The sequence below is a fragment of the Neoarius graeffei genome, chromosome 25, assembly GCF_027579695.1.
Source record: "Neoarius graeffei isolate fNeoGra1 chromosome 25, fNeoGra1.pri, whole genome shotgun sequence".
NCBI classification, from domain to species: domain Eukaryota; kingdom Metazoa; phylum Chordata; class Actinopteri; order Siluriformes; family Ariidae; genus Neoarius; species Neoarius graeffei.
The window spans coordinates 57524826-57544665 of NC_083593.1; the positions used below are offsets into that span (position 1 = coordinate 57524826).

Sequence of the window (19840 nt, forward strand, 5' to 3'; positions counted from 1 at the left end):
ACCTGATGAGAGACACCAGCTTAATAGAATTGAGGAATGTGTTAAGGACATTAGACACTGGATGCTTATTAACTTCCTTCTGCTTAACTCTGACAAGACTGAAGTGCTTGTGCTAGGACCACATGCAGCTAGAAGTAAGTTTTCTGATTCCACAGTGACTCTGGATGGCCTTTCTGTTTCTTCATGTGCAGCAGTAAAAGACCTCGGAGTGATTATTGACCCCAGTCTTTCATTTGAAACTCACATTGATAACATCACCCGGATAGCTTTCTTTCATCTCAGAAATATTGCAAAGATAAGAAATTTAATGTCATTGCATGATGCAGAAAAACTAGTTCATGCTTTCGTTCCCTCCAGGTTGGATTATTGTAATGCCTTACTGTCTGGATGTTCCAATAAGTGCATAAACAAGCTCCAGTTAGTTCAAAATGCAGCAGCAAGAGTCCTTACTAGAACTAGAAAATATGACCCCATCACCCCTGTCTTATCCACACTGCATTGGCTCCCAATCAAATTTCGTATTGATTATAAAATACTACTATTGACCTTTAAAGCACTAAATGGTCTTGCACCACAGTACCTGAGTGAACTTCTGGTCCTCTATGACCCGCCACGCCTACTTAGATCAAAAGGTGCAGGCTATCTGCTGGTACCTCGTATAGTGAAGGCTACATCAGGGGGCGGAGCCTTTTCTTACAAAGCCCCACAGTTATGGAACAGCCTTCCAAGTAATGCTCGGGAATCAGACACAGTCTCAGTGTTTAAGTCTCGGCTGAAAACAGATCTGTTTAGTCAAGCCTTGTGTTAATGGTGTTTATGAGGTAAAGGAGTAGATCTGGAGGATCCTCAGACAGAGTGTTTTGGTAAACTGGGATGTATGGATGCTGTCAGTCCCCACTCGCTTGCTCACTCGAGTTTGTTGACGGTGTAGTGGCTGCTGCTTTATGTCCCGGGGCTCCCTCATGCCTGTGTTACCTTCTGGCTCTCCCCTTTTAGTTATGCTGTCATAGTTAGTTGCCGGAGTCCCTGCTTGTACTCGGTGCAACATGTATACTGTTCCTACTTATTCAGGTGACATTGGGCATACCTAACCACCTGTGTTTTCTTTCTCTCCCCCCCACCCCAAATCTGTCCCTCTGAGTTACACGGAGTCAACAGGAAATCTTTTGGTGGAGAGGGTGGAGACCTCGACTGGCTATCGTAGCCTGCAGGGAATCGGCCGTCAGACATTCTGTCGCATGTCCCAGACCCGGTGAAATGTAACTGAATTGTCTTGGCCAGCCCTAAGGGTCCCATCTGCATCTCATCATTGCTGAGGAGTGTGCTCCCATCACCCAATCAAGCATCCAGCCAGAGCAGGTCATGATATATTTTACCATATTAACATGCCATTGTTGTGTGTTATGCCTGATGTAAAGACTCTCGTCTCTGTGAGCCTACCACACAGATTTAATACTTGTCATTTTTAGGGCATACCTAACAACCTGTGTTTTCTTTCTCTCTCTCTCTCTTCCCCCACCCCACCCCACCCCAAATCTGTCCCTCTGAGTTACATGTTGATCCTGGGATTGAGATGCTGGCCTCTTCTGCCCCTCGGACCTGCTTGATCCATCCTGGTGCCCTGTGTCTGGTCGGAGTTTTATCGCACCGCTCCTGTGAAGGACGGCCCCATGAGGACAGTTGAGGGTTATACCTGTTAAAACTGTTAATATTATAGTCAGGCTGTCTGTTGTTGCCCAAATGAGGATGGGCTCCCTTTTGAGTCTGGTTCCTCTCGAGGTTTCTTCCTCATGTTGTCTGAGGGAGTTTTTCCTTGCCACCGTCGCCACAGGCTTCATCATTGGGGATAGATTAGGGATAAAATTAGCTCATGTTTTAAGTCATTCAAATTCTGTAAAGCTGCTTTGCGACAATGTTTATTGTTAAAAGCACTGTACAAAAACTTGATTTGAGTCATTCAAGGTGATTATCGAGAAATAAATAATCCGAATCTCTGGACCAATCAGTGCACGATTTTCGATAATTACCTGTGTATTTATACTAAACTGTGAAAGTGCTAACAGGTGGACGATGCTCAGTGGCAGAAGAAAAGTGTTTTCTATATATCTGTCTAGTAAAAATATCTAACTAGAACATCACATCGCTTTGCTTCTCATTTGTATGCCCCAGATCTGACCACACCCACTTTGAGTTAAATCTGCATAATGGTGCAAATTAATTAGTTTTGGCTGCCGGTGGAAATGCAAACAAATCGGGCATCTAAACTGTTTAATGTTAATGACACCGTGGTGTTGTGTGTTATCCGCGGAGTTGGGGCTGAACCTCCGTAGGGCCGCTACGCGGAGATGCCGCTCGGCTCGGCTCACACGGCCGGACTTGTGGCTGGAGCTCCGCTAACACCTCAGGAATCTTCTGTTTCTCCCAGTTGCCCTGGAGACGGGAGAGAAAGCCAAAGCGTCAGCGTCGATGATGCAGTAACTCACACAACCGTACCATGAGAAACCAGACTTGTTTATAATTAGCTAAAGTTATTTTTTTTAAAGTCAAAACTCAGGGAGGAGGAGCGATTTTTGTGAATTGTGGACGGACGGACACCGTGTGACGTTAGTAGCTCATCGCATGGCGGCTGGTGAGCTAAACAACGCGCAAACACCTTTCAATCAGAGACTAAACTCCACTGATGAATGCAATTGTGGTTTCAGGATCACCGAAGCGTCTACAAGCGCACGGAGACCTTCGTCAGTCAGGAAGTGACCACATGATTGAGCATTTGATAGAGAATATTGCTCTTGTGCAGCTGCTGTTTCCTGAAATTAACCACCATTTCAAAGCGCAGAACTCAGATATGAAAGTTTCTGTGAGCAGTCAGGCAGGAGACAGTGTAGTGTAGGAGATTCATTAAGGAGGCCAAGACTAATTAACAAACAAATAGATTTCGGTCTTCCTTGGACCGAGAGGTTTTCTGGTGCGAGTACTCACGGGGAAGAGCTCGGCCGTGGACCGGTTACAGTGCATGGAGATGGGCGAGGTGGTGTACAGGGAGTCGAGCACCTTGGCACTGAACGAGTCCCAGGTCACGGAGGAGAACTCATCCTCCACTGAGGTCTGAGCACAGCTGCAGCCCTCACTGCCATGGAACCTGACAGAGATCACAATCACAGGTTTATCGGAACACGTTACTGTTTCTATAGTAACTGCTCCTTCACTGGGATTCAGTAGTTTAAAAAAAGCACAAGCTCGAGCACCTGTTGATGATGCTGAAGTATTTCTGCAGGTACTCCAGGTCTACGTGACTCTTGCACAGCTCCAGCTGGGTACGTGGGTAATAGTGGACATAATTCACACACATCTCCTCCATGATCCCAAAGCCACCCTGCATGCACACACACACACCATTTAACTGGCCATTTTTGTTCCATTTTGTTAAAAACGTCACTGCCTGGGACCAAACTGATCAAATTCACTCTCCGCAGGAAGAGGAGACGCCTGGTAACATCAAGGCTCTGAGATGACATTAAAGCTGCAGAGTTTAAAATGTATAAAATTAAATTACTAAAAATGTCTGACGCATCACATCTTTTAACCCTTTTCCTGTTTACGTCTATAACTTCTCTGGAAATCTTAAAAATGCTTTCATTAAAAACAAATGTGTTTAGTTTTAAATAATGAGCTGCGATTTTGTTTTCTAACTGAAGATGCTTTAAGTTCATCGCTGCTACACCGCAAGTGAACATGTTTGTTGTTTGAACTTGTTTCTTACTGTGCTGTAAGAAGAATAAAACACCTTGGGGAGGTGCTGCTCCTCCTCCTCATCATCATCCTTTTATGATCAGGTCCCCCCCCCCCCGAGTTCAGGGGTCAGATGTTTGATTCAACACGCCATTCTCTCTGATCTCAAGCATCTTCACCAGCATTCAACTCCTCTAGATCTTCAGTGCATTTTTCCCAGATCTTCCTTGGCCTTCCATGATGATCTAATCTACAAACTCTCCCAAGAGTTTTATCTCTTCTGACATGACCAAACCATCCCCATCTCTTCACCATCAATATTTTATATAACTGTATCACACCGTATTGAGCTGCCTCCTCTTCACACCTTCTCTGAGCCGTGCTCCTGCCATGGATCGTAACGTTCTTCTCTCTGCTCTAGTCTCTGATTTAGTGCTGATGTGTAGATGAGAACCAGTCTAATACATGTCATACATCATTCTGCTTATTTTCAGTGGTTATGCCCTTATTAACTAAACCCTGCCATCTCTCTCCGTTTCTTCCACATTGCTGACACTCTTGTTCTTATTGCTCTCTCTGCTCCTCCTTCTCTTTCCAGCTTGTCTCCAAGAGAACAAAACTGCTTTGCTTCTATCACTTCACCATCCGCTCCATTTCTCCAACTATACCATCTCTATGCCTCATACATGATGGACAACTCCTTACAGATTTCTCAGTCCAGAACATCTCTTAGGACACCACTTTCCACACAAGTCCTATTAAAGGAAAATAAATAATAAACTCTCAATGATCGAGGGAGTGTGTGTCGTATGGTGTGTTCACACTCACCACTGTGACTTTGTTTCTGTCTTCTGTGTTATAAGTGCATTTTGTCAGAAGCACATCACCCTGAGAGAGAGAGAGAGAGAGAGCACAATCTTGTGATCAGCTTCTATTTGTAGTGGGATGTTTAAAAGCGGCTCAGTGTTTGGCAGGTCAGTGTGAAACTGGCGGCTCTCGCTGTGTGTGTGGGAGCTGATATTGACAGTCTAAATGCAGCAGATCTGTTCTTTTGTTGGTGGCTTGTTGCCTCCAGGCTTTTCCTGTAATGTCTGTGTTATCTCTGTGTTTTTTCCCCTCCCGGATAAATACGAGTCCTGTTTTAGCCGTGCTGGCACAGAGAACTTACTGGCAGAACAGTCACCATCTTTCTGAGGATACGGATGATCTGTGAGAGAGAGAGAGAGAGAGAGGGGAGGGGGGTGTTAGTGCTGAATAAATATAATATAATCTCGCACCTTCCTTCTCAAATTGTAAGAAACCTGATAATATTCAGCGTTCCGTGATCGCACTGTGGGATGTGTGGGGTCGGGCCGGGCCGTGAGCAACCGTCAGGGATATATTCAAGTGTGTGTGTGTGTTTGCATTTGTCAGTGTGTTCTACCTGATAGTGTGCACTGAAGTGTTTGTCTTCCTGCACCACTTCCACCTCCCTGCCTCCTCTCACCAGTACGGTCCGGACGCCTCGGCCTGCCAGGTGTGTGTGCAGCTGCGACGCAAAAATATGGATCCCACCGGGAGGCAGCCCCTGTAGGACACGAGTGGGAGTAAAGCACACACGCACACGATCCTGGAATAAACAGTACTGCTGTTTGATTCTCTTGAGTGATATACAGGTTCGACAGGTGGCTGCTTTAATGAAAGGGTTGAAAAGAGCAGCGTGAGACTGCAAGAAAATATTCCTCAGAAACTAGACTCAGGATCATTTACAGTCAAATAGAAGAGAGCTGTGTAAAGAAGTGAGGAGAAAAACAATTTATGCATACACTAATTTCAAAAGAAAAAAATTCTACTCACTTCATCTGTTTCTCTATTAGTTATCTACACTCAGCATCCACTTTAACAGGAACTTGTTGGTTCTAAGATCCCTGTTCTTGGCTGCAGGAGTGGAACCCAATGTGTTGTTCTGCTGTTGCATGCTGAGATGCTTTTCTGCTCACCACGGTTGTAAAGAGTGATTATATGAGTTACTATATCCTTCCTGGCAAAAAAAAAAAGCTTGAACCAATCTGTCCATTTTCCTCTGCCCTTCTCTTATCAACAAGGCATTTGTTTCCACCCACAGAACTGTCGCTCACTCACTTGAAGGCTGTTTTTTTGTTTTCTGCACCATTCTGTGTAAACTCTAGAGACTGTTGTGTGTGAAAACCCCAGGAGATCAGCAGCTTCTGAAATACTCAAACCAGTCCATCTGGCTCAAACCAACACCCATACCACACATTAACTGAGCTCTTGATTTGTAGCTGCATGATTTAATGCATCGTGCTGCTGTCGAGTTGCTGTTCCTAATAAAGTGGCCAGTGAGTATTTGTAAAGTCTTAATTTGATTTGACTTTTTAAGCATCACACAGCCTCAAGGAGTCGAGCTACATTCCTAACGAGACTAAACTTCAGTGTAATCCACATGCTGCAGGTTTTGTATTATAGAGTTTGTGATGACTATAGCGATTAGCTTTCGGCTAGTTCGTGTCATGCTAGCTAACGTTTGAGAGATTAGGAATAACGCTGTTCCGTGTTAGCCTGAGCTAATTATTCCTGTTTACAGACATTCCTCGGATCCTTGGTGAACGAGAAACTCACTTAACATCAGAAACTAAAGCCAGCGTGGGAGTTGAGCAAGAATTTCCAGATTATCCAAACATGAATTAATTTATAATGGTTCTTTGAAACTCTCTATAATCATTGTTCTCCAAGTGAACCCCCATAACTACAAGCCACCAGTATCATTAATTATGGCTGTAATTGATATAAACGGAAATCTACTATCAATAAAAAACAGGAACTTTCAGAAATAAACCCCCTCACACATAAATAATCTGTTTATTTGATTTCTGTGAACGTGAATCCCCCCAGTAAGATTCAAGAACCCCTGATCTACAACAAACTAACTATTTATAATTGGGGAAGAAAAAAAATGCATTATTAAACTTTTGAAATTTGATTAATTGAAATGAGTGATTCAAATGAATCGATTTAGTAAACTGAATCAAACTTTAAGCAACAAGCTAAACTCTCTCTTAGTACGCAGACTGAAGCACAAATGATGACCAAGGTTCCAGATTGTTCTGGAGTGTGTACCGTGCGTGTGCACTCGGCAGTGCAGTAGCCCGTAAGCTGGAAGGTGTGCTGGTGAGGAGGGATGGCCATGACGGGCGTGTAGACCAAACCGAGCTCCATGATCCCAGCATCGAAACGCCTCAGTGACGGAGTGAACCACAAACGGATACCAGAGGAGTCACGACGCCCTGCAACAAACACACATACAAAAACCCCTCATACTCATATCGTATCTGAGCTCATATCTCATATCGTAGCTCATATCGTATCTGAGCTCATATCTCATCAGCTCATATCGTATCTGAGCTCATATCCAACCCCACTGCTTGAATAATGTTTATACTGAAAGTCTGAGAAAGTTTGTGTTTTTAATGATAAAACAAAACATACATTTATTGATATTTATTTATTTTAAAAAAATAAGAATTTCAACTTTATGCTGTACAGTTTTGGTTCGTAGTGATATTTTTATCCTAAGTGTTGTAGTCATAATTACAAACTCTTCTTTGTCGGATGAAGGAGAGATTTTCTGGTAGAGGCCAGTTCTTCAGCAGAGAGGCCAGAATTATGAAATGATCAAGATCGCCTGAACCTGTCAGCTCAGTGATGTTGCTAAAGTACGGAATCCAAGGCAAATGTACTGAAAACCAGATTTAAAAATCATCACCACCCCAATTATAGCAACGTCGCTTCAGAGAACTCTGGGGTTGAATTTTAAGAAATGAAAAGTTCAGGGTTTTTTTGATGCAATTCCATTACTGACTTTTCTTTCCTCAGAAAAGATTTTGTGTTCAGAGTTAAACAATTTTCTATGCTTTTTAGGGTCAAAAGACCCCACACAGTGTGAACTTTTTATTTAATACCATTATCTTGAGCACTGCAACTTAAAAAAAATAATAAAAAATTACATTTTACTGAGTGTAATTCCGTTACTGAAGCACTGCCCTGCATTATATTTCAAAGTTTTAAAACCTGTTGTTAAATTTAGTAGCTTCATTACCTGTAACAGCACACATACACCCCCCACACACACACACAAAGAGCTTCAAAATGAGACAAAAGCCAGAAGCAATGCATTAAAAATGATTTTCGAGGATGGTTTTGAAACAAGAAGTCTGTAAAAGTGAAGGAGGAGGAAGAGATGTTGATGATTTAGGTGAGCAGGCAATCAAGTGGTTCCAGCAGAGAGAGGAAAGAAGACTCATAATGGTTACAGAAATCGAAACGCTCTAATTGGGGTGTGTGTGTACACACACACGTACCTGAGATGAGGAGTGGGTTGTGATAGTGCACCTCCAAACGAAGGAACCTGGAGGAACCTTGTCCACCCAGAGGAAGGCCAGCATCTGAGGGGTAATAGAATTGCTACACACACACAGACACACGCAGTAGTAAAATACTGTTACTTGTTATAGTCCTGTTGCTCCACATTACAGCAGTTATAAACAGTTGCTCCCTCACCTGCTGCCCCCCCCCGAGCTGTTACTATAGAAACAATAACATTAGTACAAGTGCATTAATATAAACCTGCACCATTGTCAGGGCTGCTGTTAGAGAACATTAAATCAACACCTTCTGACCAATCGGGACGTGTAATTGGACGTCGTTGTGGTATCAGGAGGTTGTATGATTGATTGTGAGTCACTCGGCTGAGACAGACTGCCAGCGCTGACTCAAACAGCGCTCTGTACAGTCATCACTTCTACGAGAGATATTTTTATTCAAAGAAAGGGAAAAAAAAACAACTAGCCCTTATTTAAAAGCGTTATAAAAACACAGTCCAAGAACTGCTTTACATAACCAGCCTGATTCTCCTCCTCCTCCTCCTCCTTTTCTTCTGCTTCTGATTCTTCCTTCATTTTATACATGAAATACATAATTTCCCTTCATTTCTGAAACAAATAATTAATGTAAAGAAACCGGAAATAACTCTGGTTGAAAATAATAACAGAAAAATAACCGCTCTTGAAGGCAGAAATGAAGGCTTCGATTTGTGGAGGGTTTTTTCCCACCCTTTCCTTGATAATCTCGTCTCTACAGCTCAGGAGGAGGATGTTTTGTGCTCGTTTTCTTTTCGTGTAATTCAGTAATTGGTGTCTCTTGTCTCTCTGTGCCACTCAGATCTGTGACTGGCAGTGAGCGAGTGAGCGTGGGCGATGTGCCCGTGTGTATCTATAGAGACGGCTGAATGCTGCAGCGGCTTGATACCTGCACAACCCGGAATTATCTACGCCAATCTGCTGGTGAAAAACGCTCCACATACACAACATGAGTGAAGAAGAGGAAGGAGCTCAACACGGAGTTACAAAAGTTTCTATAAATTGCCAGCATTTATGTTGATATGTCACTGCTGTTTATTACTCAAACACTACATCATCTGAGAAACACTTATTTTAACCTTATGGTTAAATATAAGTCATTTCATTTTCACACACACACTGTACATAACCTGTCGGCTCAGAAAGCTCCGCCTACCGCTCTAGCATTCAGGTGTTCTCGCCTAGACAGCACACACGCAGGTGATTTGAGGTCTGGCCTTGGAGGAGGTTTTATATTAAGGCTCTTCTAATTAACACTATTTACTGTATAATTAATAATATAAGCAAAGTCATTAAGCCCAAGTCTTTGGTTCAGTAAATATTACTTACAGTATTTTGACACATTTAACAGATCACTAAAACTACTGCATTTCTGAATTACTACTGAATTTTGAGGGAGTTTCAGCTCACTGTAATTGCTGACTGTGCCTTTAATCTAATATACACTTAAAGGAGTATGCAGGAAAATCAGAGACTTGGCAACCCTGAAGCTGCCAGTCTCTTCATGGGAGAAGTGGATAGTAACTCATGTTTATTTGTAAATGTTACTCAAATTGATAGGATGAAACATACTAGTTTTGTGTGTGTGTGTGTGTGTGTGTGTGTGTGTGTGTGTGTGTGTGTGTTGACCTCGGCTCCAAGGGCCCACGCTGCCAGGACGTGACGGCAGGAGTTGAGCTTCGCCGGCTTCATCTTGGAGTCACAGGAGCCGCTGTACTGAGGGACGGCGTCCATGTGTGGCGAGCATTCGAACACCTCCATGTGATGCACGATGGCCTCGTTCCCTGCGCTCACCACCGCCTCGTACTGCACACACCAACATTTACTCACATTTATTACCTTATGTCTTATGAAAGAAATCTTATTAAACCTGTACAGTTCTGTTTACAAGTTAATTTAAAATCAGCAGCATTAAATGATAAAGTGAGCATCACAACACTCTCTCCCTCACTCTCTCTCTGCTTCACTGCTCCTGATCCAGTTTCCCAAAAGCATCATAAACTAAAATATAACAAATGAATGTGATTACAGTAATACACATCACAACCCTTTGCCTTTACGTTAGTGGTTTACGTTACTCTCAGCTTTACTGCCATTCAGTTTTATCTTCAAGAAATTCCACAGATCCTCTGATGAGCTGCTTATTTTTTCAATCATGTAATAGCCTTTATACTTTTAAAGAAATTAGATTTCATCTGTAAAAGTGCTCTATTACACATTAAAAGTTGCTTACTTTAATGAAAAAGATTTATTTGGAATTCATATTCTTATGGAATATGCTGCTCAAACATTTTTTTTTCTGTAACATTTGCTGGAAAACGAACGTTTGGAACTCTAAAATGTTTTTGTAATGTTTTAACTCAATAATGTAGAAGTCATAAAATAGGAATCTATAACAAAGTTTGTATTAAAAAGACTTTTGCACAGTGCCATAGCTCTAAAGCAAGTGTGAGAGCAGCATCAGACTCCTCCTCATCAAATCTAAACCAAAAGGAGTAAAGGTGTGGCGTAATAATAAACAAACAAGGGCGAAGGAGAAAGAATACATAAAGTAAATGACTAACAGAGGGAAAGGAAGATGAAGGAGTAAAAGATGGAGAACAGGGCAGAGGACAGATCTCAGAGACGATAACGCAATCATCTTACTTTCCAGTTTTTGATTTCTCTGTGGGATAGACGTTCCCCTGAGATACAGGCGCGTAAATTACACTGAATTTATTTCTATTGCCTCTGCTTTGAGTCAGTCGAGAGGATAATAAACCCTCGAGTCCACTGTGCAAATGAAGGAGATATCCGGATGGAAAACGGCCACAATATATTCCTGCTCATAATATAGTACAAGAATTCTACTTTTATTATTAACGTGTCTGGGTTTGTATTAAATCTATTACATTATGATTCGGTGCTGAAAATCCTTTACTTTAGTACGAGGGATTAATAATCCTGAGAGAACACTGCAGTGTCAGACTGTATCCATGATCATCTCATTCATTATAAACTGATTATCTACAGTGGTGCTTGAAAGTTTGTGAACCCTTTAGAATTTTCTATATTTCTGCATAAATATGACCTAAAACATCATCAGATTTTCACACAAGTCCTAAAAGTAGATAAAGAGAACCCAGTTAATCAAATGAGACACAAATATTATACTTGGTCATTTATTTATTGAGGAAAATTATCCAATATTACATATCTGTGAGTGGCAAAAGTATGTGAACCTCTAGGATTAGCAGTTAATTTGAAGGTGAAATTAGAGTCAGGTGTTTTCAATCAATGGGATGACAATCAGGTGCGAGTGGGAACCCTGTTTTATTTAAAGAACAGGGATCTATCAAAGTCTGATCTTTACAACACATGTTTGTGGAAGTGTATCATGGCACGAACAAAGGAGATTTCTGAGGACCTCAGAAAAAGCGTTGTTGATGCTCATCAGGCTGGAAAAGGTTACAAAACCATCTCTAAAGAGTTTGGACTCCACCAATCCACAGTCAGACAGATTGTGTATAAATGGAGGAAATTCAAGACCATTGTTGCCCTCCCCAGGAGTGGGCGACCAACAAAGATCACTCCAAGAACAAGGCATGTAATGGTCGACGAGGTCACAAAGGACCCCAGAGTAACTTCTAAGCAACTGAAGGTCTCTCTCAGATTGGCTAATGTTAATGTTCATGAATACACCATCAGGAGAACACTGAACAACAAATGGTGTGCATGGCAGGGTTGCAAGGAGAAAGCCACTGCTCTCCAAAAAGAACATTGCTGTTTGTCTGCAGTTTGCTAAAGATCATGTGGACAAGCCAGAAGGCTATTGGAAAAATATTTTGTGGACGGATGAGACCAAAATAGAACTTTTTGGTTTAAATGAGAAGCGTTATGTTTGGTGAAAGGAAAACACTGCATTCCAGCATAAGAACCTTATCCCATCTGTGAAACATGGTGGTGGTAGTATCATGGTTTGGGCCTGTTTTGCTGCATCTGGGCCAGGACGGCTTGCCGTCACTGATGGAACGATGAATTCTGAATTATAGCAGCGAATTCTAAAGGAAAATGTCAGGACATCTGTCCATGAACTGAATCTCAAGAGAAGGTGGGTCATGCAGCAAGACGACGACCCTAAGCACACAAATTGTTCGACCAAAGAATGGTTAAAGAAGAATAAAGTTAATGTTTTGGAATGGCCAAGTCAAAGTCCTGACCTTAATCCAATGGAAATGTTGTGGAAGGACCTGAAGCGAGCAGTTCATGTGAGGAAACCCACCAACATCCCAGAGTTGAAGCTGTTCTGTACGGGGGAACGGGCTAAAATTCCTCCAAACCAGTGTGCAGGACTGATCAACAGTTACCGCAAACGTTTAGTTGCAGTTATTGCTGCACAAGGGGGTCACACCAGATACTGAAAGCAAAGGGTCACATACTTTTGCCACTCACAGATATGTAATATTGGATAATTTTCCTCAATAAATAAATGACCAAGTATAATATTTTTGTCTCATTTGTTTAAGTGGGTTCTCTTTATCTACTTTTAGGACTTGTGTGAAAATCTGATGATATTTTAGGTCATATTTATGCAGAACTATAGAAAATTCTAAAGGGTTCACAAACTTTCAAGCACCACTGTATGATTCTGACGGACTAGAGTGTTCTCAACATCCCTGCTGTTACCATGACGATGTGGTTCTTGGGCATGTTGGGGGGCAGTTGGTACATATAGCACCAGTAGGTGGTCTCCTGGTCAGGGATAACGACATCAGGGGCCAGAACCTCCAGCGTGCGCACATCCGGCGGAAGAGAGGGGCTGGGCGTGTCAGGACGCAATAGAAGGACTCGCTGGATGCCAAGTTGAAGGCAGGACATGTTGAGTTCACGGAGAGAGTGGATTGGCTGATCAAGTATGCTGTAGATCAGGTGGACTGTTCCTTCCTGTCGATCAGAGGAGTGATGAGTGAGTACAGGAAGTACCGAATGTGTTCCAGTACAGAATCTATACTCATAACTACAGTATATACAGTTCCTTATAAATATTGGCTACTACGGTCATGTGACCTACCTGTCAGTCAAGGTGTTAAATAACAGCCTCGGCTACAAAAACTACACAAATGAGCTTTTCTCTGTTTATAATTCGATTTCATTCAAGGATGTTTACATTCTGCTTTTGTGGGCTGCTTAGTGTGACAATTGTCAAATGTTTTCTACACCAAGTGTGTGCACGTGTGTGTGTGTGTATACTACAGTGCCTCTATAACGTAGTCATGGGGATCGCAGGTACTGAAAGGTCTCCTGTAGAGCAGAGAAAAGCCTTCCGGAGTGTTCCGAGCATCCAGCAACTCGTAATCTTGCTGACTGTCTAACATTACCCGACCTTCATCATCACTCCAAGCTTCCTGCACACACACACACACACACACACATTAATGTAAACATATACATATGGACACACAAACATCCATATGAGATTCTCAGAGTATGGATTTAACAGCATGATAAAATTCAAAGATAATGAGCCTTTATGATCAGATTTCCTTCTAACGATGTGTTTCCTCTTGAAATAGGAAGTCAGAGCAACGTCATGTGGAAGTGCTTGACTGATTACACCACACCCCCATCCAATCTACACGAACCTGGCAGTAGTTCTCGAGTAATTAAATACCAAGAGCCTTTGTTCAGCTGTGGAGGATTTCCTTCTGATAACTGCAATAAATGATTGGAGGTCATGCGTCAGTGTTGCTGATGGTAACAGACATCCGCAGGGTCGTCATAAAGAGAAGCAAGACGTGTTTGAGTGGCAGATAAAATGTTATTACTGACTCGTACTGATGGAGATGGTGAATAAAGATGGAATAATGATCTCCATCAGTCTGAGGAAGAAATAAACACGCTGGATTTGAAGAGCCATGAATTGGTAAAGCAAGTCACATGACTGCCAACTCACACAAACCCCGCCCTCTTTCATATGAATAAACTCCAATTATTTAAAAGGGAATCGTGTAAAACAACTTGCTAGTGTAGAGCAAGACACACCCCTGAGGGGGGCGGGACATACACCTTCTAGAGGGCATTTAATCGGACATGCGCATCATTGGTACAGGATGAGTCATCAAAATTTTTCTTTCTGGAGATATATTATTGTTTTGGTGTCAATAACACTAGGTGTAAAAATCTCTCAAATATCAATTCCGATTTCAGGTGAACTTTAAAAGAACAGATACACGGATGATGTACGGTATATCATATTGATGTTTGAGTTGTAGTTACACATGAACGTTTTGGAGTACACAAGCCACTATCGGCTTTAATCTGCAAGAACATAATGGCATTCTCAAGACAGACTGGCCTCCTCCTCAGGCTGTCTCAGACAGAGAGTGTGTGTGTGTGTGTGTGTGTGTGTGTGTGTGTACACATCTGAGTGGCCCAATTTAATTTTAGCCTCCACTCATTCCGCCTAGTCACGCTGTCCAACACACACACACCCTATCATCTTCCTGAATAACACTTTAAACATCATGCTGTACCTTTTAGAAATTTTAAAATCACACTCTTAACTCTGATTAAAAGACATGACCTTGATATTAAAGTACATAGAAGCTTCATCATAAGCACTATACAGGGCTTCTGATATCACGGTTGCCACGTTGGTAGAGTTCCAGCATCATTGTGATACTTTTGCTTTCTTAATGTTTTTTTTAAATGCTAAATTTTGTCTATTTATATCTACGTTCTGAAAAGACAAACTGGTAAGCTGGTATTATTATTATTATTATTATTATTATTATTAATAATAATAAAAGATATTGTTCCTAGTGTATATGGACTGATTATAAATGAAATAGTGAATTCACATCAATCTGGGAAATTAGAAAAGAGTTTTTTAAAAAAAAAAAATGGATAAATAAGTAAGAAATAAAAATGGAACACATTTATTGGATAAATCTGTTTTTTGTGGATTAGTAAATTGTTTATATTATTCTAAGAATATATTATGTGATATATTTAAGACTTGATTGTTTAACCCACATTCAGAAACTATTAATTTATGGCTATTTTTTAAAAAGAAATATATAAACGTAACTCACCTCTGTACCATTCCAATGTTATACAGACCCAGTGTCCTGATTTTTATTACTCCATCACGCATATGCAATATGACAACACATTACTGATATCATGATAAATTCTGGGCGGCACGGTGGTGTAGTGGTTAGCGCTGTTGCCTCACAGCAAGAAGGTCCGGGTTCGAGCCCCGTGGCCGGTGAGGGCCTTTCTGTGCAGAGTTTGCATGTTCTCCCCGTGTCCGCGTGGGTTTCCTCCGGGTGCTCCGGTTTCCCCCACAGTCCAAAGACATGCAGGTTAGGTTAACTGGTGACTCTAAATTGAGCGTAGGTGTGAATGTGAGTGTGAATGGTTGTCTGTGTCTATGTGTCAGCCCTGTGATGACCTGGCGACTTGTCCAGGGTGAACCCCGCCTTTCACCCGTAGTCAGCTGGGATAGGATCCAGCTCGCCTGCGACCCTGTAGAACAGGATAAAGCGGCTACAGATAATGGATGGATGGATGATAAATTCTCTCAACAGTTTTCTAAGACATTATACTTTAATTTTGGATAGTAAGAAAAAAAACTGTTCTTTCTTCAAAATGCTTCTAGGAACTTTTTCTGTCAGATTCTACACAGAACTTTTACTGGTTTCCCAAAGAACCGCTAAATGAACCACAAAGAAATTGATTATGATTTTATCTAATTTAACAAATGCATTTTACATAACTAAAACCTAACCATCTCCTGATGTCCTCCACCTACATACACTCTCCTCACCCCAAAGTAGGACTTGTGCCCATCGTTCCACAGAAGCACCAGGTCGGCGTTGGTGGGTTCCCCACGATCCGACATGCCCAGCAGGAGACCGTGGTGTAGCTCCTTGGCCCGAAGCTCCATGTACACCTCCTGCTTGGCGTAATTGATGTTCCAGGAGAGCTCCAGCTGTCCAGCAGGGTCCAGGGGGACATGGTAGGGTAAGGGAGGTCTAGATGGGCCATCTGGAGACGAAGATGGGGATGAAGCATGGTATGGGGCCACCAGGAGAACCACCAAGGCAGCAAGCAGGATCACGTAGATCAGTGTAAAGTCCTGCAGACGCAGGTCCTTGTTTAAGAGACGCATCTCTCCGTCTTTCAAAAGATGGCTCAGGATTTTAAGATGTTCTTCAGAGGTTTGAGACGTTTCAACACTTCTCACAACCTTCCTCAGGTTTTCTAGAAATTTATCTCCAATGTGGTCAATGGTTGATGTTGCAACTGAAGTTTTTCTTAATTTCAACTCAAACTCATCACCACCTTTCGGCGTTCTAACCTTCTTCAGGACCACTGTCTCATCTGTGTCTACTGTTGGATCTGTCCTGGATCTGCACATGCTCGCGCTCCTCCCCAGGCTTTTAAGAGCACGACCCAGTGACAGGCTCTACTTTATTCTGGCTAATTATATTAGTTCTGGTTAACCAAAATTCAATTGTTTATTTCGCCTCTGGCTAAACTTGTCTCTTTCCCCTCTTATTTCTTTTCCTAAAACATCTGCTGGCGAGTTGCACCGCTTTCCTACAGCACCAGGGACGGGTGATTTGCATTATTCAAACAATAATAATAATAATACATTTAATTAAACTAAAATCGGTTCGCATAGATTTTTTTGGTTAATTGTGAATTGCTGATATCCGAGTTGCAGGTCATGTTTAATGGCCTTTATTGATCATTTTCAGCAGATTCGAGCTGACAAACCAACCACAAGGCTTCCATTATCCTTCCTTTTATATTGTTATTAAAGTCTGTGGTTCCGTGGGAAACTAGAAAACATTAAACACCGGAGTCGAGCCAAATCCTGGTGTCAATCTCATTTCAGAAGAACCCAAACGTTCTTACCCAAGCTGTTTTGCAAATTTTTAACTACCCAATAAAACAGAATAATCTATAGCCATGTTATCCATGGTGCTACTGAAAGCTGATGAAATGACACTAATTACTGAATGCAAATGTACAAGCCAAATAAATGATTTTTAAAAAAATATGTCTTGTACTTTGATTGGCCGTCATCACGGCACCCATTTTTACATGCTTGGTAGGTGACGGCACAGTCTCACCTCAGGCATTTCATCCTCACATCAGAAGATCTTTTCCAACTCTCAGCTCTGCATTACAGCGATGCTTCAGGTGAGGAGCCTTGAACCTTTTACTTGCCTTGGAAGGAATTAAACGCGTATCAGGATAAAACCCTGTCGAGAGTGGGTAACAGAATGAGTCTTCAACTGTGCTGATGGCCCGAAGGCACGGAGACATGACTGCAGCTGCTGATGGTGTCATTTCAATCAGGGAAACATGGACACCTTGTTTATGAGAGAGAGAGAGAGAGAGAGAGAGAGAGAGAACTAAAAGGTTATCGAGGTCCCTAGGGCTATGGAGTGTGCTGGGGAGAGAAAGGGATGGATGGATAGATGGAGGGAGGGACGGACAGAAACAGAAAAGCAGACCCTGGTAATAAAATGAAGGCCTAAGGCAGGAAGTGAGACGTGACGTGTTCTCCTGGCTCGAGCACTTGACCATCGTTTGATGGACAATCCTGTAATAGAAAGACAGAAGATATCATCACAAAGAAGCTTTACAGAAATCCAGATGTAGATTCAGATCCATAATGAGCAGGACAGAGGTGAACAGATTAAAACATGTCGGTATGGTGAAGTTTCTTTAAGAAGAATAAATATTTATTTATTTATTTATTTATTTAACATTTCTGGAAGGAGTCTCCAGTGTCCACAGTTTGTAACAGTCAGAGGTGAAGCTGGAACTTCTGACATCTTCAGGACAGAGGAGTTTACACTTCATCACAGTTTCAAAGTAACACGACAAGCATTTGTTTTTTTGTCTTATTAACTTCAAGAGAAAGAAACAAAAGAGGTTGGTGAGGGAACAACTTTTAGCTGCTATAACATAAGGAACAGATTTGTTTCACGGACATTATCTGTACCCAAAAATGGATAAAAGTATCATGTGTTATCCTTTAATGACTGAAAAGCTGTAACTGCTGACAAATGGTATAAAAGGAATAAAACATCACCCCAATTGTTACCCCTTTTCCACCAAATCAGTTCCAGGGCTGGTTCAGGGCCAGTGCTGGTGCTGGTTCATAACTCGTTCAACTTGCGAGCCAGCTGAGAACCAGTTTGCTTTTCCATAGCTTGGGGTGCTAAGGGGAGCCACGTCATTACGTCACTGTATACGTCAGTTACGTCACTGCGTTTGCATAAACGCTGGCACGAACATCGAAGCAACAACAACACGGAGAAGAAGAAGAAGCAACAACAACAATAATGGATGACTGCTGCTTTACTGCATCCATGATATCTCGTTGCTTATTTAAAAATGGCGACCTTTCGCGGTCTTGCTATTGTTGTTGGTCTTAACAACTCCACCCCCGCTGACGTAAGCGGTTCTTTCCTCTGGCCCAGCAGAGAGTTGGTGCTAGCCTGGAACCGGGTTTTCTGGCCCCAGAGCCAGTTCTTTGTCAGTGGAAACAGAAAACCCGGTTCCAAACTAAGCACTGGCCCCGAACCAGCCCTGGAACTGCTTTGGTGGAAAAGGGGCATGTGTCATGTTTTACTGTATATACAGGCTTGATTATCTCAGATTATTTTTTATATAATTTCTTTCTTAACTTAGGAAATGTACATAATTTTTGCTTCAGTATTTTTGGTCATCAATAATAAAGAGAAAAAAACAACTCTAAACTGAAAGCAAATACTGGTGGAAAAGATCAGCATGTCATCTCAGTCAAAAAAATTAAATAATAATAATAATAATAATAATAATAATAAAACCATGAACACTAAAAGCACAATATGCTTTTCAAGAGACCTGTAAAAACAACATTTTAAAGAGTTATCACTATTTTATTAAATTCTGTAGATTAAATTATTTATTTTCCCACAGACATTCAGTCCTGGTGTCAGTAATCAGGACAAAATGGCCGCCTTTCCTCTCCAATGATGCGCGTCTCGCGCGCACCACACCGCGTGCTAGTCGTACTCATGCTAACCTTAGCTAGCTTAGCAATTGAATGAGAAGGGTGCTAACAGCTAGCGGCTACTTACCTGAGTAAAATACCGATATGTGTGTTTTCATACTTTATTTCTGCTGTGTGTGTGGGAGAAAAGAACAGTTAAAAATCACTTAAATGCGCTTTCATCACCTCACTCAGCCATTTTGAGTTTTTCTCTGAGGTAAACAAAAAAACAGAAAAAAAAATGAGTCATTCGTGCGCGAGTCGATTCATCGATTCGGCTCTTTAAAGTGGACGCTGGGAGTCGAATCCCAGTTTTGAAGAATCGATTCGGACAGCTCAGTTCAGTTTAGCTAAGAAATAATTAAAATTAATATTAAAAATTACATATTTAATAAAAAAAATTGGAATTGACAAGTCGTCACAGGAAACTGTTAATACTGCAATAAAGGATTAATAGTCTTAGGATTATGAGCCAGAGTAGTCAGGGATTTGAACTCTCAATCTTCTCGTCACTGAAAGTTTTTGAAGACAGACTCCATTTACCAGAAATATTAGCCACCCATCCAGTACCAAAGGTTCCAATGGAACAGTTTTGGTAACTGCTCAAGATTAGCACCAATATAATATTACCTTTACGGGTACAACAGCTCGTCAC

General features: G+C 41.7%; 1 protein-coding gene across 1 annotated transcript; it reads right to left on the reverse strand.

The window, feature by feature from the left end:
- Nucleotides 1–1933: 1933 nt before the first annotated feature.
- On the reverse strand, nt 1934–16299 carry dbh (dopamine beta-hydroxylase (dopamine beta-monooxygenase)). Its single transcript, XM_060908950.1, has 12 exons — nt 15955–16299; nt 13382–13528; nt 12810–13067; nt 9774–9950; nt 8088–8190; nt 6847–7013; nt 5153–5296; nt 4898–4936; nt 4558–4617; nt 3246–3373; nt 2980–3139; nt 1934–2430 (listed from the first exon to the last, which is right to left on the reverse strand). Exons 1-12 carry the CDS (start codon nt 16297–16299, stop codon nt 2299–2301), a joined length of 1860 nt encoding a protein of 619 aa, XP_060764933.1. The 3' UTR covers nt 1934–2298.
- Between the last annotated feature and the right edge of the window lie 3541 nt (nt 16300–19840).